The sequence below is a fragment of the Ptychodera flava genome, chromosome 19 (assembly GCF_041260155.1).
Source record: "Ptychodera flava strain L36383 chromosome 19, AS_Pfla_20210202, whole genome shotgun sequence".
Lineage (NCBI taxonomy): Eukaryota > Metazoa > Hemichordata > Enteropneusta > Ptychoderidae > Ptychodera > Ptychodera flava.
This window is the reverse complement of record NC_091946.1, coordinates 15,382,668-15,410,543: the sequence shown is the minus strand read 5'-3', so window position 1 is coordinate 15,410,543 and position 27,876 is coordinate 15,382,668. Positions and strand designations below refer to the sequence as shown.

The following is a 27,876-nucleotide window of genomic DNA, read 5'->3' as shown; positions in this document are numbered from 1 at the left end:
ATCACAGTGTAAAGTGAGCTGGTTTTATGGCTTTCCCTGATTATGGCAACTTTGGTGATAAATTCTTGAAGGCTAATTAGCATATTATGTTGTGAGTGATGCAGTCAGACCACTTGAAAAATCTTAAGAGAACCTGTGAGCATCTATGATTCCATTGTAATGTGCAGTTACTGAATTATATTTCCCCATGCTGTTCCTCTGATCTGACTGTATTCATATTCAATATTATGCACTTTTGCGCCTTAACGAATACCATGTTTTTCCTTCGGGATTTCATGACTGACAATAGTATGATAGCCTTTTGACCTTTAACCTCACCTCATCCCTGGAGAGGGGTAGCCCTTGAAGTGACTGTAGTACGGGTCACTTGTCAGGGAATTGGACCTAGCACCACTGTAGATGTTTCTGAATTTCCTGTCAGGGCTGGGAGTGCCGTACTGGCTGTCCGGATGAAGCCCCATGCGACCTCTGAGTTTGCCCTCGGCAGGCACTTGACCTCCAGTGGGAAATGAAGCCGTGTACTGTAGTTTGAGCTTCATGTGTTGACCTATCTGTAAAGTAACAATTGGGATACAGTGTTATGATGGCTTCTCCAACCCCTTACTCTTTCATATCACATTGTATGATGCATACTTCAAGCAGTGGTTGCATTCTTAGAAGACTAATGCCACAGGGGTCTTCATCATAAATCTCATTATTTGTTTCTCTGATCCCAAACTTTGCACATTCAAACTTAATTTTTTTTCTAAATTATAAAAGACAATGCTTTAAAGTTTCCTTGAGAACAATGCTAGCAAAAGTTTAAAACTTTCTCCTTTGATAAAGTTTGAAACAAATATTACATTAAAATTAATGATGAAAATGGAATCTTTAATAAATATTTTCATCTTACTTACATATGTGAAGAGTTTACAAACAATGTGTACAATTTTAGGAAAGTTTAATAATTTGTACTTACTTCAAAAACTCCCTGATTTAATGCTAGGAAACTGACTGTAAATGAAAGGGTTGAGCCATTTTGACAGTAGCCAGCTGCAGAGAATGGATCTTGGCATATCAAGGAGTGGGTCACAGAGTCACTAGGGTTGCTGTGTACATCTTCTGTAAGAAAAAGACAATGAAACATTCTACTGGTAAGCAGTGTATTTATGTCACTTGAAGTTTTGTCACAGTATAACCAACATTTTTCTTTACTTTTTCACCAGGGAAGTCAAGAACAGTAGTGAAGTACGGTAATATTCAGAAAAATGAAAGTTCTGAAGATTAAACTATTTCACTGGTCTGCGGAGGCTTTACAGCACATTACATGGTTATCTGCACAGTCATGTACATGTATTTACTAGCAGCATAAAAAACATGTCATACAAAGTTTTAAATTCAATAGATATATTTTACACGCATTTATTTTTATGTTACTCACAGAAATATATTTATCATGCACTCACCATTCCTCTGTGTGTCTTTTTCAGGATTCCATAACAGTTTGACACTAACAAAGTCTTGTAGATTGTTCAGTATTGTGTACGTTACATTGAAACTGCAAGAGAACATTAAATACACCATACAGTATATGGTGAAAATGCATGATACACTTTGGTGTTAAAGGGCAAAAAACTTTAGATGATTTTTTCAATGATTTATTTGGTATGTCAACTGCAAGTTGTACGCTATCATAGTTTGGTACAACCCTGAATCTATCTGTCTATTGCAATAGAAATTGATCTTCAAAGCGGGAAATGTGATGAAAGGGTTCATTCAGATCTGAATGAATGAAGAGAGAGTCCATCATAATAATGTACATAAGGTCAACAATGCATATTTTATATACACAGGTCGTATAATTACAGTGATAAGGTAAATATCAGTTGATACAGAGCCTTTCCTATTGTTATACAATGAGCAGCAGAATATGATGATAACTTTGTGAATAATTCACACAGTAATCAAAATTAATGAGCACCTTGCATACAGAATATAAATTGCTGACAAAAAAAGTCCCTTTGATAATTCAAAATATAGTATCAAAGACGATATGCTCCCATTTGATCATAATGGGCATGCAAGCCTACAATGTGCCTGTGACTGATAGTAGTAATAATATATTTTGACTACACATGCAGATGAAATTGAATCAGTGGCTTGGGAGCAAATTATATGTACAAGATTTGAAGAGAAAAATGAGCCAAAGTTTCCCAAAAAATGGTCCCACGCACTTTTTATGCTATTTTGAATAGACCTGAATTAGGGGTATGCCTGGGAGTATTTGTACCAAATCCAAAACCAAGTTGGCCAATAATATCTGAGTGATCATTATTCATATTTTGAAATGCCATTGGCGTATTTTTGATACTTTTCATTGGAATAAAATCTCATAAACCCACAATGCATCTTCACATTGAATACTTAGGTGACGAATGCCAGAAAAGGACATGTACGTACACAAGGGTATATACAGACAATGGAAATCCACTGAGCTAAATAGCTCTAATTCTATACCGGTACATACCAAATGGTTAAGGTATTATGCATATCGAAATTGAAAGACTTAAACTTTTGCTCAAGTTTTCCTCAATCAATCTTTCAACCATACTCTTTCAAAATTGAGAATTAAAATCAGGGGTCACCATGCAAATTTTGGTACTAGAGAAACAAATTACCTAAGTTTTACCAATATTAGAAATTCAAAATGGCCGCCATCCCTGTGTTAAAACTCTATGGAGAAAAATAAAATTTTTGATTTTCAAAAAACTAAGAGGGTTAAAATTTTTCTTACACCTAGAGCTTTAAAATAAGCCCTAACAAGGGATAGATCAGAAAAGAATTGTAAAAGTTTGAGAGCAAACAGTTGTCCTGGACGCACGTTCTACTATAAATCCATAGATGCATGCCTCGGCTTCTGAAATGGACTTTGTGTATGAAGAAAACATCCGGTGACCAAATGATAGAGACATACCTACCTTTTACCAACACTGATGGGTGAGGTGCAAGACGCAGACATGACGAGAGATGGTAGGTCAATTTTTATGCGAGGTAATTTGTAATGAGTGATTGTGACTTGGCCATTTAACTGTGATTGGCAACTCCATGACAAGGCAAGTAGTAATGGGACTTCAAAACTCTGGTATGGAATAAAAACAAATGGTTTGTGATCAAGATGTGCTTGTCTGAACAGAAATACAACTGTGAAAATGAAGATGATGAATATTTTATTACAGATCAGCTCATTCTTCAAGGGTATGAGCAAAAGTGGTGTGAACACGTAAATTGTGGTGTACAGACTGGAATTGTGAATTGAATGTAGAGCTTTCAGTCAAATCAAATCTCATCAAATCAATATCTGATATAAAATGTTGTGAAGATGAATAGCTTCAACTTACTGATGACACAATGTATGTATGATTCATAATTCATTACTTTTTATGCAGGCCATAAACATGAAGTTTTACATTTATATTTTCTATCTTTTCTCATGATAGTCAAAATTTGAAGTATGCTGCCTGATATCTTAATTGACACATAATGTATTTGTTTCCGACAACAGTCAGAGACAAATTCTTACAATTACAAACTGACCAATAAGTTAGTTCATCAATTTTTGATGATGCCAATAGATTTGATGGGTAAATCCACATAAAAATTTCAAAGAAAATCACTGAATAATGCGCAATCCTACAAATCTACAACAACTTAAAAATCCTGGAATGTTTTACACCCATCTTCCATCACCCTTCAAGTTTTCTAAATCATTCATTGTGATGGAAAAAGCTCTATGGTGTATGATGGAAAAATATCAGTTATCAAAACATACCTCAGTGTTTCCATGGTTACTGTGATTCCTAAAGTCCACCTGGAAAACCACACAGTGTTTTTCCAAGGGTTTTAACGTGGTTGGTAGCTGCCATGTTTCACAGTGGACCACAGATATGGAATTGACATCTATATATTTTGAGATATTTCTAAGAATGGAACAAAAATGACTATCAGTGGTGAATTCCTTTCCAATCTAAATACCTTTGTCAGTTTTTACCAATTATTTCAATTTTCATCAGCAACCCGTTTTCAGCCAAAACTTTTAACACTGTAATAACTACAGGAACAAACATTCCTTTGATGGTTACAAAAGCTAACTTTCTGTTCATTATTGTATACTTTAACAAATTAGACTACAAGAATGAACTACAAAAGATGGTAAAAGCGGCACACTAATAGCACAGCCCATTTTGCTCAAAATCACATTTTTTGCAAAGATTCATTCAATTTTCATTAATTTATTAAACCAAGATTAAAATATTGGTTGGGTTTACCTTTTTAACATATTGGTTGACAAGCATTTATGAGTGAGAAAGAAGTGTGGGTTTATGCAAATTTATGCAAATCACCCTGATTTCCTGGCTACTTAAATAAACCATAAAATAAATCTAAATATCGATTGACTTCAGGAACAATGTTTTAATCAAAATATTAATTTCTTGCTTACGATGTCGATCATTCAGTCTACAGAAGCTAATCCATACAAAGTTCCTGATATCAACACTGTTACTTTTGTTTTCTAGAAAATTAACATTTCAATACATGCACAGGTACAGGTATTTGAAGAGAAAAAAGCTGTACTCACTCGTTATTGATAAAATTATTTTTGTGAGCACCATCGGGACTTGGGGGTAGAAAGTTCTCATTGCAGTTTGGCAGTATCTGTAGATTGTGAATTACTAATGGATCCTTGTAAAAATTGGACACTGTAAAGCATTCGCAAAACAAAATACAATAAAGTGTTAAAGCAAATCTAGAATCTGATCCAGAGGAAAGTACATGTAACAATAAAAAGTTAAAAGATAAAACCGACATGAGCGAGTATATGCTCACACAGAAGGAGGTACTGACATACAGATGAATTCTGAAGTTTCTTATTCATAGTTTCCAATGATCTACACTTTGTCATTTGTTCATTCTTTAAATTTCAAATCACAAAATTAGCAGGAGAGAAATATAATATTCTATGACTTGAACTTTTGCCATTTGCAAAGTAGAAGTTTTATTTGAAAACTGCCAAACCTTACAGAGTTCAATTTTGATGACTGTTTCTAGAGCTCGATGATTCTGCAGTTCTATCCATCCATCCATCCAACCATCTTATCTATTTATTCATCTATCTATCTATCTAGATCTATCTATATATACCATTATTTATTCACGTAAGTGCTCTCCCCCTCTATGTCCCCACTTGGCTAAACACCCCTCCCCTACATTGTGTGGTCCTTTCATTGCCAGGTTACATTCTACGGCAAAACACATTTTGATGAAAGTTCTTATCAAAACTATTGCTGGTTACAAAATCTGTTTTGAGCTTACCTCTGACAAGGATGTATTGTTTCCCTGCTACCGGTAGATGCCGACACTTTACACTTGGTGGTGACAGCAAATCCATAGTAGCAGTAACTGTGGAGAAAATCAAATATACTATTATACTGACTAAAGTTTCAATGAATGAATTTTCAAAGAAAAATGAAAGTCATGATGATTTAAGCTGTAGCATAATGATATGGCCTTCAAAGCTAATCCTATGCTGTCCATCACTGACGCATGAGGGACAACTGAACTTTTTCATGTCACATACAATTTTACTGGGCTGGTTGGAAAAAACTTCTATTGTTCTAAACACATTTTTAGTAGTGACTGATGGGTTCCAAATTATTTTAGTAAAAGAGTTAAATCTTCTCTCAATACGGTATACTTACCCTGCGGATCAGTCCCAACAAACATAATAATTACTAGGACTACTCAATAAAGTTTTTCTGAGCTAGAAGTTAAATTACAGGTAAAATTTTCCCTTGATATGAGACACCAGTCTACAGAGGACATACACTGTCTGGTTCCAGAGAGTATCTCCAAGACTGACAGGCAGGGTTTACGATACCTATATGCACTGTCTCAGTCAGAAAGAGCACGGTGCTCTGATAACCCAACCAGCACTTATCAGTCACTCTCACTGAGTGGGACAAACATATGTGACTTCCTCAATGAAGACTAGAATAACATCATAACCTGGCACACATAACCCTTTAACCCAGTACCTCCGACCTCCGTCATGGGATGTGATCGGGGTTATGATGTACACTACTGAGTCCATACTATGCTTTAGTTCAAATATAGCAACTGTATATTAATGCTGGATGGATCAATCAGTTGCCAAAGATAGTAACTCCGGTGTATTTGTGGAAGATTTCATGTATATCATTGCAACCAAATCATACAGTCAAACTGAAAAATGACTAAGTTACGGGCACTACACACAGACAACTGTCTTCACGGAATTAAATGAAAATACCTACACATACGTGTACCGTGTCGCCACATTGTAAATAGAACATCAGATCTTCACATGATCAAATCGCTACTAATTCAGACACATCATTATGGATGTACAGGTAAGGGTAATTTTATTTGTCTATTAATAATTCAGTAACCTCTGGATAAATATAGATTCAGATCTTTGATCTCTGACATATTTATACTTTGCAGAAATATGCAGCCATCCTCTTAATTTCTCTGAATTATTCATAATTATTTTTTGAATTATTCATATTTCTGTGATGTTTTGATTACATTTGACATACCAATACATTTTATTCCATAGAATGTTTGGACACTAATTATTGCTGTCTTTCTTCTCTATATACGAGAAACTTGCATACATCATCCTATCAAGGTTGACGATATGAAATGTATGTATGTTTGCATTAATTTGCATAAATTATAAACATTATATACATTTTACATGGTATTCGGAATCAATTTGTATTGCTCATACCTGTACGTCTCTAATATTCTTGATATTTTTGACCTACTTCTTTAAATTTCACTTTACAAATTCACTGTACAAAATCTTAGGACATATTGCCATCTCTTGCTTATTTCTTTGTAGTATTGCATCGATCATCCTATTCCACATTGTCAAAATTCAACATTACTTAACTTGCAATAATTTGCATATTATGCATGGTACGTAAAGGAAAGTTGTTTTGACTGTTGCTTCAGGGCAAGATCCATTCTATCAAATCAGGATCCCTTGTGCAAACATCTCATAAGAGTATTTTCAATACAATGCATCCCTGCTGTAATTTTTTCTAAACCACAATTTTAGTGCAACATTTTACCAATTTTTATGAATTTGTCTGCAATTGTTTTGATAATTTTGGACCAAGTGGACCTCATTGGCCTTCATTGGCTATATTTTTAGTCCCTGCGGACACAGTCTGGCGGGGACTTATAGATTGGGTCCCGTCCATCCGTCCGTCCATCCATCCATCAGCAGTCATTTCTCTGTTATCCCTAAGCTGATTTTTTTCAAACTTTGTGCAAGGATAAAGTAGTGAGGCATACATATGCACGTCAATTTATTTTGCGATACGATCCAATATGGCCACCTGGTGGCCATTTTGTTGCGATATTTTTATGTTTTTGAGCCATAACTTAACTATCCCTTAACCAATTTCGTTCAATGTCGGTACACAGGTAAAGTACTATGACATATATATGCACGTCAATTTATCTTGCAATACAATCCAATATGGCCACCTGGTAGCCATTTTGTTGTGATTTTTTCATGTTTTTGAACCATAACTCAATCTATCTCTGAACAGATTTCATTCAAACTTGGCACACAGTCATTGTATTGTAGTGTGCATGTGCATGTCAATTAATGGTGCGAGTGGGGACTGTGTCATCAGCGATAACTTGTTTTATCAAAATTTAGCAGAAATCCAAAAAAAAAAATTGACTGGGGTATATTTTTTAAAGGCAAGAAAACTGACTTTGGTGCTCAAAGGGTATTTGGTGCTCAAGTATTGAGAGACAACTAATTGTAAGAACTTCATCAAAGTTTGCTTTACTTTCAACAGTAACAATGGAAAACATAATGACACTACACTATGCACATTTAAAGCTCCATAAGCTGTATCTTTTGGCTATTTTTTCAGAACTTTTGTTTTGTGGTTTCCCTACATTTTCTGCATTGAATCCCTTTAAAATAATAATAATTTATCAATAACTATGGCTCCCAAAATTTTTTATAAAATGAATATCGATATCATAGGATAGAGGATGACTATTGTAAATAAAAGTTGTTGTAATAATGAAAGTATAGGTAAAGAGATTGAGGAAGGAGACATACAATAGAGTTCACTCATTTCTCTGAATTTCAAACCTGATCATTTACATCGAATAAGACAATAACCTGGTATATGTACACAATCATATAATAATCAATGACACACAGAAATAAAGTCTACAACTGCAGAAAAGACATGGATGCAAGTTGTAATCAAGACAAAGCCAAGATGTAAACCTTGCTATGCTAATTTATCTTGATTCATTAACTGCAGATCAGAATTCTACTGTCTAGGTCCTCTCCTCGGTTATCATTGTGTACATACAGGTATACTCCTCCAGTGTTCTGCCGAGGCCGCGGCCTTGCGCCATTGCCGCAAAAATAAAATTGAAGACCCCAAAAAAATCAATCATCGGGTCCGCAAGGCGCAGCGCGCCATCAGTCCCACTAAACTTTCGGTAAAAAAAATACAATATTTACGTACTAATACGCGAAAGGCCAAACGCGGAAGTAGACATTCCACGCTGCTCATGCGTGCATGCTGCTCGTGAGAACATGAGACGTGTTGCTTCCATAGCAACCTTCAGTGATTTTTTATTTGCATAATCGTGAACTAGGTTTTCATTGGCTAGTCAGCCAGTCAGCGTCTCTGTAAATTCAATGCCTCACAGTACTCTCTGGAAAGGAAAATTGCTTCCGTGAATAAATCAAAACACCGAGGCAGAACAATTCTTAGTTTCTTTGGACCAATACCGCCCTAAAAAGGCAAATCCAACAACCGGATCGAACATGACATCGTGTCTCAGCTGTTTACATCCTCGGAAACTGAAAACCAATGCACGCCGCTGCCATCCACATCGGAAACGCATCAGTCAGAAACAGAGCAGTCTCAAAACATTGAGCAGCCATGCATCCGAAACTCAGCCTTCATTGAGGCAGGCCAGTGTTTCCGTTAACGCAAAATCCTGCGTATTTTACGCAAAATTGTTCTGAAATACGCAAAAAAAATCATGACTGCGTAAACTAATACGCATTGAGAAATGCCGCCCCATGACACGACGTACTTGCCGCACTGCATGTATTGCATTGTATTGCCTGAATGTGGTTCAATGCAGGACAAAATTAGAACATATGCACCTGCTTGCAAGTGACATTTATCATGATATTGCAACATTTTAGATTTTAGCAGACCGCAGCACTTTATGCAACATTGTATTTCATCATCACAAAACGTCACGTCAATCAGTTCTGTACAGACAATGGCACTACAGATGCAAAAAATTCGAGAATCGATCGAGTCTACGTTGTTGGTAACACAATACAATACAGTGGTCATTATGTCGCATGTTATTTGGAAAGTGTTTACGGATGACCATTTAGAATCTGTCGGGTTGCATTTTTGAGAGGTCCCGCTGGACTTTGAACAGTATCTGCTTTTTGTTGGCCCTTTGAAAACACTAATTTCACAGTCAGAAGGTCTTTTCTTTGAACATGAACTCATTGGGCTGCTCAACGATCATATATACGGGACTTGCATCACGGCATGGCAAGCGTTCAGCTACACCTTGAAGCCCCCCAGTTTGTTGTTTTTTATTAATAGAGCATGCGCATTACAGGAAACCCTCCAAGTTCTACAGAAAAGACTGCCCAACTCACTTCAGATACTGATTCCTTAGCCGTACGCATTTTGAATACATTTTACGCAAATAAAAACTCAGTTGTGTAAAATCATACGCAAGTTTTGACATTGTCATTGTCAGGCATGTTCGACATCTTCATGAAAAATGGTTACGTGATTTCAGCTGGCTCCACTACGATGCCAAAGACAACCAAATGACTTGCAAAGTATGCATAAAGCATAATAATAAACGAAATATGATGACCCGAGACAACATGAATTTCCGAACGAGTACAGTTACTCGCCTTGTAGACTGTAAGTAGGACCATAAAACCGCAGTACTCATGGAATCTGCGAGTTCGAACTTCGAAACAACAACACGGGTTTGGCACATAATAAAGTGTATAATTGTCTTGAGAATGACCCCCTTTTTTCAACAGCGACCCACTTTTTGAGCTTCCATGGGCCCTCAGACCCCACTGATGCGAAAGCTTGGCAGAACACTGCTCCTCCTATATAAACCTATCTTGTTTTTAGCTGGGAGCATAGCCTATACCGTAATTGAGGAGAGGTTCTAGATTAGGAATTTTACTGTCAATTCTATTAATAATTTGTCACACAACAATACCGTTACTTCTCAGATTGAATGTCATTGTCATCAGAGTAAAAATTCCAAGCAAAGTGATTGTTCAATGGAATGCAATGATTTTTGAAGATGTGTGGTTGACACCAAAAAGCCAAAGCAAATAAATGAAAACTCACCCACTACTTACAGTAATACAGGTACACTTAACAAGACGGCCTGTAGGCAATGGAACTCTCTAACTAGCAAGTGTTGTCTATTACTGTATAGTTACTGTGATAAATAAAGTGACAGTGTATTTTGCCACTCAGCCGAGAGTGAATCCCTCAGGACACAAACACATATAGCATTATGCGAAATCAGTGGGTCCCCTGTTTCATAAACACAAAATAGAACAAATCACGAACATCAACCTAATAATATGACCTGAATATCATATTTTTGTACAAGTATACACACGATATTAACTCTTTGATGGAGTGGCGTGTCCTGTGTTGCATGCATGCAATATTTATTTCAGTATTCTATGTATATCTTAATTACATACCGTAGTACTATTAATAATTTCATGATTTTTTTCCACAATTATGATTTTCTGATATTGCCCAGAGTGCCCTGTGTTATGTGTGTGCAATATTTTTTTTTCAGTTTTCTATGCATATCCTTATTGTAATGATTTTCATAATTCTGATTTTCTGATATTGGCCCAACGACATTTCTATACCTTATCAGTTCCACCTTTCATTAAGTTTTTTTTCGGTATGAACTTATAAATTTGTTTTTTTTATCAGTTGCTTATGTTGATTCTCAATTCAATATTATTTTACCTTACAATGGTGAGCACTATCTGTTTGAATGAAACCTATACTCTAGTCTACCACCAACACTGTACAATTGTTAATGAAACACTCAGATACATGGCTGGTGCATCATCTTGTGCAGGCAATTTGTCTATCCTATAAATGGGTATGACGTCATGGACGAAACCCAATTATACACTGACCATTGCCATATATAAATCATAGCACTTTTTAATAACTTTACTACTGGATGCACACAGTTTGTAAACCTCACGATACCCTGGCAATTGAAAGTTACTCAGACACGGTCTTTAGAGTAAACCACAGTCCCTCTGTGGATAGAGGGACTGTGAGTAAACGTTCAACTCAATGTTGAATAAAAGATTTCTGCATATAGGCACATACAGTAAATTATTTGTCATTTGTACACTGAAATGCTCTTTTGAATACGTGAACTCAAATACCGAAACTAGTATGATGCTGTTGAAATAACTTGGACACTGAATTTAAATGTCTTTTGTTGTTTTTCTGTAAAATCATGTTTCGTAAATTGTAACAGTATGCAATCACTGAATCACTGATTCTGTTATGGCCTAAGTGTCATCAGACTTTGAACTTGATACTCCGTATGCTGAAGTTTTTGATCAGCATTAGAGAATGGCTTGGTTCAAGGTTAAACGAGATCCATGCAGTGATGCCAATCTTGAGGTACATGTACCCTGTATGTTTACATGAGGTATGGATAGCCATGTCTTCCTTTACTTTGGTTCAGAAATTACTTACACAATAGATCCCAACTAGTCTCTGTCAATAATAATGCCTCATCATTCCTTAATGTTACATGTGGAGTACCACAAGGATCTGTCCTTGGACCTACCCTATTCTTACTATTTATCAATGACATTGCCCGTTCCTCCACATACTTCAATTTTAGATTGTTTGCTGACGATACCAATCTATTTCATACTTTCCCTGCTAACCAAGTTAATATAAATTTAAATACTGTCGACATTCACCTCAATACTGTAGTGGACTGGTGCAGGGCTAACAAACTTACTGTAAACTACCTCAAAACAAATTACATTGTCTTCAGAAATCATAACAAACATATTTTCTTGAATGGTACTCTACACATCAATAATACAGTTATCAATGAGGTTGAAGTGACATCATTTGTAGGTATTCACATGGACAGACATCTAAATGGTCAAAGCACATTAAAATGATTAATTCTACTATCAGAAAAAAGGTTGGCATCCTTTTCAAATTGAGACAGTTTTTACCACGCAATATCCTTATTCTTCTATACAAAACTTTCATCCTACCACACATCACTTATGGTCTTGAAGTTTGGGGTTCAACATATTCCTCACATCTCAATAGTATCTTTCTTTCGCAAAAATGGCAGTCAGAGCTATAACTTTCAGTGACTTCACAGCAAACTCAGCTACTCTTTTCAAACAACTTAATATTCTCGATATATACAAATTACATAAATTACATATCAGTACATTCATGTATGATCTTATAAATAATAACTTGCCACACAGTCTTACAACATACTGTCAGTTGCCTTCTCATTGCTACAGTACTCGTCATAAAATTAATGGTAACCTTCATGTCCCAAGTGTCAACACTTCCTTGGGTAAATTCTCGATATCATATACAGGCTGCATCTATTGGAATACATTACCTAAACAAATTAAAACAAAAACCACTAGAAGTTCGTTCAGACACTCCCTTTCAAGTCTCCTCATACACGGTTAGTGTTTTACATGACGAAGAGTTATATTCAACTTTACAAATATGTATATCATAGATATATAAATATAAATATTTCACTATACATTTTGTTTTTTGGTTTTTTTTTTTTTTATTATTTTATTTTACATATTTTCTACTTATTCGTAATGAATTTTATGTAGTTGTTCTTATTTACTTAGTTACTTAGCACTTTCAAGTCTACTTTTACACGATTGTTTTTTGTTTTTGTTTTTTAAGTGATGAAGAGTTATATTCAACTTTACATATATGTATATCATATTTAAATATATATATATTTTATATACGGTTTTTTTTTTTCTCTCTTATCGTTTTCTTTTTTACGCATTTCTACTTACTCGTAATGTATCTATTTAGTTATATATTTATTTATGTAGTTGTTCTTTTATTCACCTAGTTACTTTGTTACGATATACTTCAGTTTTCTTTTTTCTTCTTCGTTTCCTTGCTTTAACATCAAATGGCTTTGGGAACGGACTAGACTAGCATTTGCTATTTTCCGTTTCCATTTACCCTTTATCACAGCACAACTCAGATGTACATTCATCATTGAATTGTAATATTATTATGATTAAGGGTAATAAAGATTATTATTATTATTATTATTATTATTATGTTGTATAAACAGAGGTATGGCATTAGGAGTTATCAGCTGGATGATTTCTGTCACCATACCTTAGTATATGCAACAAAATGTTACCTTTAGTTCCCAGTTCATTACCTAACAGTGTATTCCAAATCTGAAGTAACTATATCACAACAGACTTAGAACGATATGATGAAAATTTACACTAAGTGGTGCAAAGGTGTAACAACTATACTCAGACATCAATACCTGCCTTGTCAGAATCCAGGGAACCAACTATATCAGAGAGAAACAGCCAAAGAATTAAGATAGGATATTTTAAGTGAGAAGCCCACCCTATTGTAATGGTATGTTTTAGTCATCTGTCACTGTGGCATGAAATCAATTGCCTGAGAGTGAAAAATGCTGACAACTCCATCAATTATACGTTCCTACCTGTCTTAATGCTTTTCCAAGTATTCTCTAGAGTGTGGACACACAATATCACAAGATAATTTCATCTACAGAAAGATAATCCAAGGCCATGATGTTTCAGTGAGAAAATTCCATAGGTATGGTACAGAACACAATTGACTCAGTCCTTGTTGACACCATACAGATTCTAAATATGTATGGTACTTCACCGCTATTCACAATTACTCCACCGATACTGAGTGCATGACAAGAAATCGCAGATCTGAAAGAACTAAGGTGACAGACTCACTGGAGATCCAACAGTATCTGCCGTGGCAGGTAAAAAAACTGCAAACCTTCAGCAGGTATCAGAGGCTATAAAAAAATGTATCGCGAGAGGGTGTCATCTGCTACTAACCACAGAAGTCTTACAAAAGGATTAAAAAAATCCAAACCTGTCAATTGCAACATGTGTTTCCATTCATTCGCTGGCTGTGAATGTCTTCTCTCATTGTGAACGGTGCACTGAAACATATAGATGGCCACCCATCCCGGAAAAACAGTGTGAATAATTGATTAGTCCCTGTATGTATGTACAAGCGTTTGCATACCGATGATCCTGTCGAGAGTCTGATGTTAACCAAGGCCTTAAGATTTAAATTTTGGTTTAAAATTCACCAAGTTACCCTGCGTTTCAGGGATAATATCTGACGGTAGACAAAATACTACCATATGTCAGGTTGTATGTAAGCTTGAAAGCTGACAGAAAATATTGATTTCATTGACAAGCCTCAGTTAATCTGTAAGCAGACAATCAGTTTGCATCAACAGGCCACTCTCCAACAAATAAAGCTGAACTGTAATATTTTAAACAAATATGGAGTTTTATTTCAGTTTGCACCATACAAAGTTACAGTGAAACATTGATGAGTAAAAATTTATCAGTTGTTCATACAGAATATGTATAAATTTTTTGACAAAACATAAATTTTGTTATTCTTTTTCATCTGAAAGTTAAATTGCCAAGTGATTGGAGAGGATGTTTTGAAGATAACTTACAAATTGTCATATTTGCTGCAGGTTACATGTAAAAGAATCTAGAACTTCAGCTCGATAGCTGTTCCAACAAACTTTCATTCTTGGATATCATCTATACTGTGTTGTTGTTAAAGGCAGTACTCAGGTAACTTCTATATTGCTAAGGGCTGTTAAAAGTTACATGCAACTTCTGTGGAAGGCTCTTGACTGTCAAGAAAACAATAGCTCGTTAAAACTGATCAATAAGTGTGTTTGTTATTATTTTCCATGGTTGAACATATTACACTACACTCTAACAGTTGGCTCACAAATATCGTTGATGAATTAGATTACTCTATTTAAATGAAAGTGTATTTGACCCTATGTTTACTTTAAGGCAGAAACTGCCTAAGGGACAGACTCTCAAATTTTTTACAATACTTGTTTGGTCTACCACTTGTGGGGGCTCAATTTAAAGCTCTTGGAGTTAGAAAAATTTTCATTGTGTTAGTTTTATGAAAATCGGAAATTATATTTTTTCCCATAGAGTTAACCCAGTGATGATGGCCATTTTGAATTTCAAATATAATAATAAATGTTAGATAATTTGTTTCTCTAGTACAAAACTTTGCACGGTGACCCCTGATTTTCATTATAGATTTGGTAAGACAATGGTTGAAAATCTCATCGAAGAAAGTTTCAGCAAAGCTATAAGTCTTTCACTTTTAAGTTGCATACTCCCTTTACTGGACCTTAAATTATCAAATGTTGTGATCAACTTTAAACTTTTAAAAGCCATTACGACAAATGAGTTCACTTTTATCTTCAGCGGTTTACACTCATATTTTACAAGAGATTATTTGTATTTACATAATGCTTTTTCTGAAATATTGTCTCTGAGTTTCAGCTGACAGGCAAATACATTTGTACATACAATGCAAATATGCCGAGATGCATATCAGTGTGCTGCTGTACATACTACATACACGGCAACACTGCTAGGCAATGACTGCCCTCTATGGCCAAAGTTGAAATGTGGTATGTAGCAATCATAGCAAATGGGAAAATATTTGAAGTACTGTGGGTCAGAGAAGGAACAATTTAATCCCCAGTTGGTACATGTACACAGGCACTGTGTAATGGATTAAATGGAAATTGCATCCACCATTCGGAAAGATGTATTATATACGCCACTGGATACAGGATAAATTTTTCACTATAAACAGCAGCTTTAATTTCTCTTTCATTTCCTGTCACGCCCACACATACATGTAAACAATACCTCTTCATATTTTTTCTGATTTGTGATGGAAAATCTGCATGTTCATGATACTAAATAACAAACACTGAGTTATTTGAGACAGCCAGTGGGTTGGTACGTGTATGAAAACACGATGCCTCCAAAAGCCAAATTTATCAAGGCCCTCCTAATAGTATACTTCTATGATGGAGTCATACTTGGAGATAGCAAAAATACTAGTTCACTTCCTTTCATCATTTTCTTACGTGTCTATGCCTGAGTAAAATTACAGAAACAAATTCATTGCATAAGTCTTCAATTAACTTTTTTAGCATATTATTAAGTTAACTAAACGTACTTCTCGTATGCAAAATTAAGAAAACTTTGAGCTACCATGGAAAATAACCATGGGGGTGAAAAATGATGTAATTTGAGTACAATAACTCATAACATTAGTTTTTACATACATCCTTGTACATTACAAGATTTACAATCATTGCCTTATCATATACTGTGTAAATAATTTACCTCAGGATAATAACTAGTACAGTGTCTAATATCATATATCTGAGACAAAAATCAGAGTCTTTATTGATAAACACCGCTTTTATAGTAGACGGTTTCTACTATTACATGTATTGCAAAGAATCCAATTTGTATCTTGCAGTCCAAGCCTGGAACCTGCCAAGTTTTTGTTTTTTGTGACATTTGTATTGTGATATATGACATATTCAAATCAAAACAATTTTATGCACAAATCTCTCAACGTTGTCATGAAAACAGGACATGTTCAGAATATTTATTACTCCGAAGAACAAGATCATCCTTTTACAATTTTTCTCTGATGAAGTCCAGGAATACATGTGAAAGAAAGTGGTTATGTGCCAATCAGTATTTACTTCATGGCCATATTGAATTCAAATTGCACTTCATACATCACTTCAGTTAATATGCCGCCACATTTTTCTGAAATGATTACACAAACCTGCTCACACAATGTCTTGTCACAATGTCTTGCGATATCAGTCCCTTGCCCCATCGCCCGTCAAAAAAATGCACAGATGTTTCCAGGAAACAATCAATATAGATCTCTCATTAGAATTGCTTCCTCAGACAGACATGACAAAAAGACTGCAGGGCACAGAACAATTTGACATACATGATTGATGACAGGGTCATCAGGTGAATTCTTATAAGCGTAACTACATTATTCAAACCACAGAGTAAAAACAGCCATTGATCAATCCTTATACAAGGAGAATATGGCTATTAATTGTGATTATCTTTTTTCCAGATTAAGGACTACATTTGTCTTCTAATTGCTGGCGATGGATGATAAAAACACTTACCCTAAAGAGTTATCTCATAAATTACATTAATCCTTAAAATGGCAGGGTCATTATGTAATTTGAATTATTACCCAAAATAGCTACATAATTCCATTTCCAGAATAACTTTTCCTTTTCTGAGAGCTTTTATTTGAATCTTAAATCCTGTTGATAATGAGGCTATGAAATGGTCAGTGTCTATAGTTCATCCATGTACTTTATTTAATTATAACGTACATTAACGTTCCACTAGCTCTACTTTTTTGCATTTTTTGGTATTAAAGATAGTTTGAAATCAAATGCAACTTATGTAAAAATGCTTTACTGAAGTGTGACCACAGACAGTTTTTTGAACAGACATGTGTAAATAGCTTGCAAATTAGATTTTAACGACTAATTAATTTTTCGATTTGCTAGTGAAATATGGCTGCAGCAAGCAGGTACATTTATTGCTTAAAACTGTGAACAATCAACCAAATCCATTGACAAGGATTGAAATAACAACATTTTCAAATACAATATTGTTTAATAACAGGATAAAAAACATCTCTCTAATAATTGGATGTATTGTTGAGCAAAATGCAAAATAATACAGCTACTGGGCTTTAATGGCATATACTTTCAAGATAATAACCTACTGCATCCTTTAATTAAAGTTTAAAACAATCTGTACACTAAGTTTCAACCAAATCTGTCTTGTAGTTAGAGAACTTTAGCAATTTTCAGGATTTTCCCTTTGTTTATCTCATTTGCATATATTTGATACAAACATGTTTTATTTGAATAAATTCACACCTCCACCTTTGGGGGCACCTGTACACAAAATACTAGGATTGTAGGTGCTACAGTTTTTGAGTTTTTGATGTGGCAGGACATACCGTACATACATACAGACAACACCAACCTACCATAAAAGCTGTCTTTGGTATATACCACATGTATACATATACTAAATGTGAGCTAAAAATGAGAGTGTGCCACACATAACAGAAAATTTTACTATCTGTAGCTCTGGATCACATATGACAGTACGCACTTTATAGCTCTGAACGGTGAACTTATCTTCATCATCTTTTTTGTATGTTAGAATTGCTACTGCATGTTCATGTCTTTCATATATATTCTTTACCCGACAAAAATATATTTTGAGGGTAAAAAACACATAAAAAACAACAAAAAAACCCATTTTGATTTGATACGATGAGAAGCAAATCTATAAATTAATTTGGCGTAAACAGAAAAAATTATCATTGCATAGCTAAAAGAAAGTAAATCAGTATTTGTAGTTCTCTCAGAATTTTGTCTGGGAGTGTGAGTCTAATATTTATGGGTTATTCAGAAAACACAATAGACGTCAATCAAGGATGTTGGCGCAGTATATTTGCCCATTTATTCCTGCAACTTTGCTTCATAAATTTCCTAGCACAGCTATTTGGGTTGATTATCAATTTGGATAAAGCAAGTAAAACACCTTTCTCATCAGCATAAGAAACATTACATTTCATGGGTGTAATACCCGGGCACACAATGCTTTGTAGAGTACCTTTTATACCGGTACAGTCCATTAGGAAAATTAGTCCAGCTTTGTAAACTGCTTGTTCTTTTTATCACCGTACAATGTGAACATTAACCTATGGCAAATTACAGTTATTGCAACTGGCTACTTGTAATTACTGAAATTAAAAAAGGTCACTAAGGTGCAGTGACCAGCTCAGATGCATGGTGTTCTGCATATCAAATTGACATGCACATGGGGTTTCTTAGTGATGTGAAAATTAGAGAGTAATTTTCCATGGTACATTAATTCATAAATGGTAGAGGGCTGACCCATAAATACCCATCAATTCTCAGCTCGACTTCAGAAGAATGACGCAGAAAACTTATTTTGTTAGAGGTCCACTTGCTTAACCCTTTGAGCGCTAAGACAATTTATGTCACATTTAGAAAATATACTCCAGTCAATTTTTTTCAGATTTTTGTCAAAATTTTGATAACAAACTGTACCCAATGAAATGTGATGCCCATTTGGTCCAAAATTATCAAAAAATTACAGAAGAATTCAGAAATATTGGTAAAAATGTTGCACTAAAACTTTAGTGGGAACAATTACGGCACTCAAAGGGTTAAGGTTTGAAAGAGTTATGTGTTGTTCTTTGCCTTACAATGATGTTCTCATCGTATGATCAAGTCAAGAGGTCTGTTTTGAGTCTTTTCTTATCTGTTACCAGCACTAACTTTACCTGATAGTCTGCATCATAAACACTGAATTGGACATACATTTTGTATGTATCTACTGCAGAACAACAGACAAAACAGGCAAAAATTGACCATAGAGTCGAAACTGATTTTGCTTAAACCTGTTCTTCAGCTTTGCAATACAAGACTTGGATTTGACGATTTTGAACAAGACTGACAAATTCAACATGACAGATGAACCAGAGTTTACTCACCATTGCACTTGATGCCTGTACTGCTGGCCTGCAGTATAAGCATAGGATTGGACTCCACAAAGAGATTCAAATAGCCATGGGTTTGAAGAGCTTTATCAGTGTACTCCGGGGACCACAGCGACACAATCACCTGGCAAGATGTGGTCCTCACTGGCAGCTGTGATAGCGTTACAGAAAGCTGAAAGACGACTATGTCATCCGTGATTGCCACAGGTTTGGGCATCTGAAATGAGGAACAAATTGATACAGTGATCATGATACTTAATTTCCTTTGAAATGAATGTCATGTGACTAAATATTTGTTGTAGACAGTCAGTGAGAAACTAATATTTACCTTAAAATGTAAACCTTTAGGGTGTATGTGATGCAAAGAAAATGATTTACGCATTAAACCACTCCAGGAATAAACTGACATTAGACTTATGGATGTTAAAGGTTGTTCCAAGCCTCTTATGATTGGTGCTAGTTCACAAATCTTCATATGACTAAATAATTTTCGAGAACCATATCCTCATGGAGATATCTACAAAAGGTTTGTTGTGATTGTGCATTTTTGGCAGAGTTGATTGGCGAACACGAACATGTTCTTTTGTGCTTTACAGTGTAACGTTGATATATTTCTCTCCTGTATGAAAATTTTGCCATGAAATAGTATTTTATTCTGGGATTTGCTGATTAATACTGGAGGTACAGGTACCTGTAGTTTGCATGAACAAAATACATTAATAATTTGACAAAATCACAACTTATTTGAAACTCCCATGTCAGTGTTCCTTTCTCATCATTAACTGGATATTAAATGACAATTCGCTACTTTATGCGTAATAGCTTAGGCAATTTTGTTTTCTTTTTAAGACCTCTCACATAGTTAATGACTTCTATTGTTTCTGAATGGTAGAAGTAATTGTCTGAATAAATACGAAAGTATTTGACTATTGTACAACTGGATCCTATGTCAATATATACCTGTACACACTCTATTACATGATGTATACATGCTAATGTAACCTTCCACCTGTTAAAAATTACACAACATGATTCCTTTCTAAATGCCACACACAGCCATAAAAATTTGCATTGTATACATCCATGCATTTCAGGACAATTATAACAATCAGCTGTTTGCATATTATTATTAACTGGAAAACTTTTGCAGCATTGTCACAATGGAGTATTTTGTCATCAGTGCTTGTGATGTTGTGTTAGTAAGTTAGTGAGAGACCAAATGTTTTTACCCATTGTTTGAGTGCTTAAGTCAATTTTTGTCACCTTTATAAAACATAATGTGGGCATTTTTTTCAGATCTGGACAATTTTTTCTGTTTTTTTCCAAAATTTTGATCAAAAACTGAAGATAATAAAAAGTTACGTCCACTTAGTCAAAAATTATCAAAACAAAAGTTACAGAAAGATTCACAAAAATGCATTAAAATTCGTATTAAATTGCAGAACAATTTTGGTGGGAAAAATTAAATGGTTAAACGCAAGAGGCTGCACGACTTTTGACAATTTTCACCACTTGTCATTGTTCTACTCCCAAAAGCACACAGAGTTACATTGTTGAACTAGTCCACTCAACCTGTACATGTGTACCGGTACACTGCATTGTTGTTGTTGACTAGTGTATTCAAGCAAGGACAGAATAGTGCTGATTGCAATTTCAGGTATGTTACTAAATATAGCTGCACACGCACAGCATTGGACAATTGTTTTGTTGCTGCATGTGCGGTTGTAGTGCAGCTTGTCTGAGCCATAAATTCACACAAATTAGTGTGACTTTTAGTATCCATTATACACTATCATGCTTTATTTTCGTCGTTTATGCAGAAAATGTGGAAAAAATATTAATTCATGCATATTAATGTGAGAAAAGCATTATGTCATTTGTGATCAGTAATATTCAAACGATAGCACGGCATTTCACATGTACATATAGATGCTTTGTTGATAAGCTAAATATTAGGTATTTCAATATCCAGAAAAAGAACTTGCAATTGGCATACAAAATAAAAAGGGAAAAAATCACCATAAGTAACTGCTACAGGCCCTTCAATAAAAGAGCATGACATTGTCATATCATACTTTATATCTGTGAAAATTTGAAGTGTTGTATTATTCAAAAGTGAATAAAAAAATAAAAAATAAAAAAATAAAATTACCAATAAAAAAAAATAACCAGCAGATCTGGAGAGCGATTTTTTTAAATTCTTTTAAACTTAGCGACAATGACGTGATCAAACCAACATGTATGATACATTCAGCACAACAATCCATGGAAATGGTTAATATCAGCTATTATTATTAATTGAGTCCACATTGCACAATATAGAGCTGCACCACATAAAATACAGTTTCATCACCCAAATAACAAAGTGTATTAAGATGTAAAGGATGGCAGTGCCATGGCCAACATACTGTTAATACCTTGAAATTTGTGACAACATGAGCTACTAGGAAACATGCCACATATATAATTAGTGCCTGATGGTCAAAGATTTGTCATCAGAAAAGGAAAGACATTCTACCATGAAAGTAATTGGTGGCCAGGAATAGTTTGACAGTGTTATAATAGATACCTGACCCTCTAATAATAGTTTTATGATTTGACAAAAATTATGACCATAAAGCAGATCAGGTCAATGCATCCTCTATAATCTAATAGCACACTCCGGGCGCCATAATTACCAACCCAGGTTAAATTCAATTTGAGAATTGAGAAAACATTAGTGATCCTGTCTCTACAGATTTTGATTTCTTATTATTAAAGTTGATTTGTTTAAAATTACCAATAATGCTATGGATACACATACGTCCATGTTACAATTTTTCTCAGTGCTAATCAGTGACCTTATTATTACATTTCATGATGATACAATTTTTTCAAGTTTTTTTTCATATTAGTCGTACAAGTTATTGGGAAATTATTCATAAAAACAAATAAATTCCCTAGCACAGTCTCTGTGCTATCCTGCAAAGCTAAGCCACATGATATTTTCTCTCAGAAATGATGGAGCTTTAAATTATCGATGATCTGACGCAGTTACAGTCCTTTTTATACAATTCTTAAGATCGATATTGTTAACCTCTCTGTATTGAGAAAGTTTGCATGGCTTATTGATATCAACATTTCTTAGTAACCAATGACGCAAATCCATAGTGACTTCAAATTATTTCCACTTCCATTTATATTGTACTGGTATTGGGAATTGCATGGGTAAAGCCAGGAATATGGTGAATACAGACATTTACCTTGATGCTAATGAAGCTATGAACAAACTAAATTTACACATTACATATATGTCTGAACAAGGCACTGTCCTTGATGCATATATACTGGTCATAATATTAGCATTTTGAAAATTAGATTAACTACAAATGACATAACCAGTTCATCATTGGATGAACGATATAAAAACTCTGGCTTTTTGAGATGAAAGCTTTAAAATATGCCATTTTCACTTTTTTGAACCTGTGGTTTTAAAGTTGAGTTTTGTCATCTTTTATAGATCTTTTATTTGTTTAGAAAAGCTACAATGTTTAGACAATGAGCATGAATTCATCCCACAGGATATTATTAGCAATACATATTACCTTAATTCCATAAGGCAATAGCCTGCTGTATTATTAGGAAATATGGACAGACATAAAGCCAAAATGACGTAGAGGAGTGGTTGAATTATATACAGTACTACTAAACTAACTTCATAGAATTATGCCCTACATATATAAAGTAATTGAGCTAATGTTTGTTTGGGGAAAAGCTTAACAATGTTTTGAGGGAACAGATAGAAATTCATCCCGAAGTTTTGATAAAGCACAATCTGGCCTGGAAGAATAATGAAACCGCTCCTTTGAATCACCACCTCTACTTTAGCTACTTTGGTGTTTTTTTATTTTGAAATTGCAGCAAAGAGGCTACAACATGGGATCACAGTAAAATAAAGAAGCACAAATGAATCCCACCTAGAGGACGTTAAAACCTTTTAGGACAATACTGCAATTTTTGAGTGTTAAGTGTAAATTCTAGACTCAAAGTCATCAGTAGCATGCAACAAGAGGGAGATGATTTTACTGGTTTGGAAGCAAACTTAAACAATTTTTTGCTCGACGTCTCTGGAGCTTTGCCAAAAAAAAATCTGTCTATATTCTACATCAAAAACATTTGAAATATTATCAAAAGTTAGCGTTTTTGTTCCTTTAGCTGACTGGCTGATAGTCTTGCTTAAATAATACCCAGACTGCTTTGCGGGGCTCTCATCCAGCAGCCCCTTGGGATCATAGCCCTGCAAAACAGTCTGGGTATCAACCAAGACTAACTGGCTACTGAAAATTTGTGTGACAATCCATACAAAGTCATTGTAAACTGTAAAGTAATACACTTAGTAATCAGTTTTATTGTGCTATTTTACTTTCTTTTCATTAAGACTGCAAGGGGTGATTGGCTTTTTTTTTGCATTCATAAGACTGGCAGCATAATGCTGTTTAGAAATGCACATAATATGGTATATGCACTGATGGTAGGCATTGCATTTGCTGCTTCAATATTGTAAAAATCCACATAATAATGTGTGTGTGATAAAATACGTACCAGTGATGTTATTTATACCACATAGACCTAAATAACACAAATTGCAGTGAATTATTTCTTTCATGTGACAAAGTTGCCCTGTCAAGCATCTGTTACGAAAATTAAATGCGTAAAAGATCATTTACATTTTGCCAATTATATGTAAGAGATAATGCGTGTTACCACAAGGAAAGGGTCTTGTGGCAATAAACTAATGGCAGGGGTGGAATAAAAATACATGTCATATCATAAATACTGGTACTACACTCTGTGATGCAACTCCCAGGGTATGGTGCGGCAGGTACCCGTCAGAAATAGACAGTCTGCGCCAGCTGAGTGAGCCGGCGTAATGCAATGTGCACAGCCCCTCCATGTCTTCCATTAAAACTATACTATCATTGCAACTTGTGCTCCTTATGAATTACTGTAAGAAAGTTAAGCAAAGTTTGAAGCATGCCAGGTGCATATGTGAGGTCCAACTAGACTGTCAATTTCCAACTGCTTAAACAGCTCTGGCATTAAGATATTATGCTGCTTTTCAGTAATAAGATTGGAAAGTATGCTCCAACGCATATGAACTGTAAGAACAACATAAACATGAAAAGCAAAATGAAACGTTTTATCTCACAATTTATTGGAAAATCCTATTATCACTTTGTTGCACAAATAAGACTCTCTTTGTAAATGATGTTCTCTCTTCTTTGTAAATGTTAGTCACCAAAAATGTAACATAGCTTCCTAGTTTTATCACAAAATCAGCTTTGATACCATAATGTCCTCGGTAACTTCCAGTGTCACCTTGAGAAATTTTAAATCCATCCAAGATTACATCACAGAATTTTTATCTCATGAATGCACAAAGATGCCCTTGGAGATACTTACTGAATGTCAATTAATGACAATATTTGACATACGAATTTTCATTCCTCATTCCACTTTATGCAGATTTTGCAAACTCACAAAATCACTTGCAAATACTTCTTCATTTAAACTTTTCCATGATACTAATTGATCGATACTTACGGTTTCATTTCTTAAAGAATACACTTGCTATAAATGTCCTTGCAATGGCTGTGCATTCAAGGTTGAGAAAATTTTCTGCTTTGTAAACACAAAATCTTTCGCTTGTTTCTTTTCTGATCTAGCCAGGAAAATCTGAAGAATAGTATACTTTTTCTCTTGTGCCTGATATGACACAATGATGATGAACAGAGTGAAACTTTATGAGACATCTTTAGGTATATTATTACCCATAATTCATTCCCATTTCAGGGGGAAGATGTGTACGTTTGCTAGTATGTAAAAACTAGGTAGTTGTTATAGTATTCAGTGATAGCTGGGTGAAAAAAACAAAGCAGTCTTGTTTGTGAAAGTGCAATAGCACCTAACCCCTCACTACCGGTACTATTCAGTGTATAGTATGAGTAAGAGGACAGACTATGCTACCTCAGTGGAGGCTGTGTCTTTTGAAACAAGTATGATTTACAGGTCATTTGAACAGCCGATGCATCACCATATGTAATCCTCTGACCCTTCCACCCCTGTCTCCCTGTATGATGGATTAACCATCCTATTGAAAACATCAAGGTTTCATTTATAAATATCTGATAGCAAGCAAGTGAAAAACAGTATGTTGTCACACTCTTTTTTCAATGTCTCCAAATCAATCTTTGAAACTGGGATACAACACCATAAATTACCTTATAGCTCACGCTATACTGGTATTGTCATTTATAAAGGAAATAAATTTTTCACTGAGGGCAGAAAATACCGTACTGTAGCATTCCCCAAATGTTACACCTTTTCGGTTTTTATTCAAAATAAAGTTAATACTTGAAATTAATAGTAGTGTTAACAAAGAGATTTTAATAAAACCAACGGTAAACGTTAAAGTAATTACTCATCAAGAAAAATTATCAGGACCTTTAAAATACATCATATTTTATTGAAGTGTGTATGATGTGTGTGTGTGAAACGAGTCATGTAACTATGTTTTGAAAAATGACAGTCCTTTTGAAAGCAAAGGTATGGAAATTATCAAAAGAGTGAAATTTATGTGGTAATTTCTCGACGCGTTTAAAGCAATATTGAACACGGCACATGATTATACCGTATGTTTTCCAGCTCCACACCTAAAAATGAAGAAAAATGGCTCTAATAACATTGAAGATACATGAATACCATAGGGTATATAGCTTAAGGATAGTTGTGAGACTGACGTTACTCAATTTCTGACCCTGATTGCCAGTGATGTAAAATAGCAAGTGACTCCAAAATTATTGATAGGGTAAAATTGTCCTATCTCCTAAGATTCGGTATGTAGGGCCGCAAACATGTATCACTTATAGTGTAAAATTATCAAATGCAGTTTGGATAAAATTAAATATTGAAATTGACAATCCAATTTTGTTTATTGAACATTTCATTAAAGCATTTGATTTATACAAAAATTCAGTAACTTCAAAAATACTAACACATTTTAAGTAGTGAGATGGTGCACGAGTTTCAGTTGTATAACAGAGAACCATAATACCAGCATCCTATAAAAAGTTAAACATATGTCAAACATATTGTTATGGATGAGAACAAATATTTGATTTTTATTCACCTTTGGCAAGCTAATCAGTGTTTTCTCAATGCACAAGGATTATAATGGACCATTGAAACAGCATTCCTAGTTTCCAGGGAAAGCTCTCTTCTTCATTGTGATCGTATCAGTAGTTTCATTTTTATTTAGAACTATTTGAAAATATAATAAATCTTCTTGGTTCTCTTTTTTTCAAAATTAATATTTCATGAGAATGGCGATATTTTTTGGCATCACTGTTGGTGGCTGTCACTTCAAATGAACATTGTTGACCTCCATAAACAGTAAAATTTATCAGTGGCAGGGCTATCTTTTACCCTGTGCTATATTAGCGTGCATAGCATATGTACCTTTACATCGCTGTACTCTCATAGATGTAACTGTAAAATAATATTTTACTACCCTTTGACATACTCTTATTTTGCTACCTGGTGAACATCAGTTGTGTCAATACTCCATGCATAACCTTCCAACCAATTTGACCTCATCCTAATGAATCAGCTCTTATCAGGAGTCTGCAAGCTGACACGTCTCACGTGTGCATGTATCACATTTTCCTTATAAATTTTCAGTTGTACTGTTCCATATACATCATAAAACAGCCATTATGCAAACGAATTGAATAAATGCAATGATGTTATTAGGGAAAAAATAAAAACACAGTGTGTACACAAGCAATTAAATTGTATTCTTGTCAGAGCTGTTTCTAAAATTTCGTGGAAACAATGCTTATCATGGTGTAAATTATTAAATGAATCTAAAGTAGAGTATAGCGTGTGTTGATAAGCATGTGCCATATCACCTTGCAGACAGTGAATC

The 27,876-nt window shown here is 34.7% G+C and overlaps 1 protein-coding gene across 1 annotated transcript in view; it reads right to left on the bottom strand.

Annotated features, from left to right (window-relative positions):
* Positions 1 to 27,876, bottom strand: part of LOC139118674 (trafficking protein particle complex subunit 14-like) — a 32,688-nt gene that overhangs the window by 3,344 nt on the left and 1,468 nt on the right. The window contains exons 2-9 of the mRNA XM_070682093.1: positions 19,905 to 20,127; positions 5,350 to 5,436; positions 4,616 to 4,736; positions 3,809 to 3,956; positions 2,958 to 3,118; positions 1,446 to 1,537; positions 959 to 1,101; positions 319 to 551 (exon numbers count right to left, since the gene is read on the bottom strand). Of these exons, the coding sequence (XP_070538194.1) occupies positions 319 to 551; positions 959 to 1,101; positions 1,446 to 1,537; positions 2,958 to 3,118; positions 3,809 to 3,956; positions 4,616 to 4,736; positions 5,350 to 5,436; positions 19,905 to 20,127 (1,208 nt within the window). The remainder of the gene's footprint in view (positions 1 to 318; positions 552 to 958; positions 1,102 to 1,445; positions 1,538 to 2,957; positions 3,119 to 3,808; positions 3,957 to 4,615; positions 4,737 to 5,349; positions 5,437 to 19,904; positions 20,128 to 27,876) is intronic.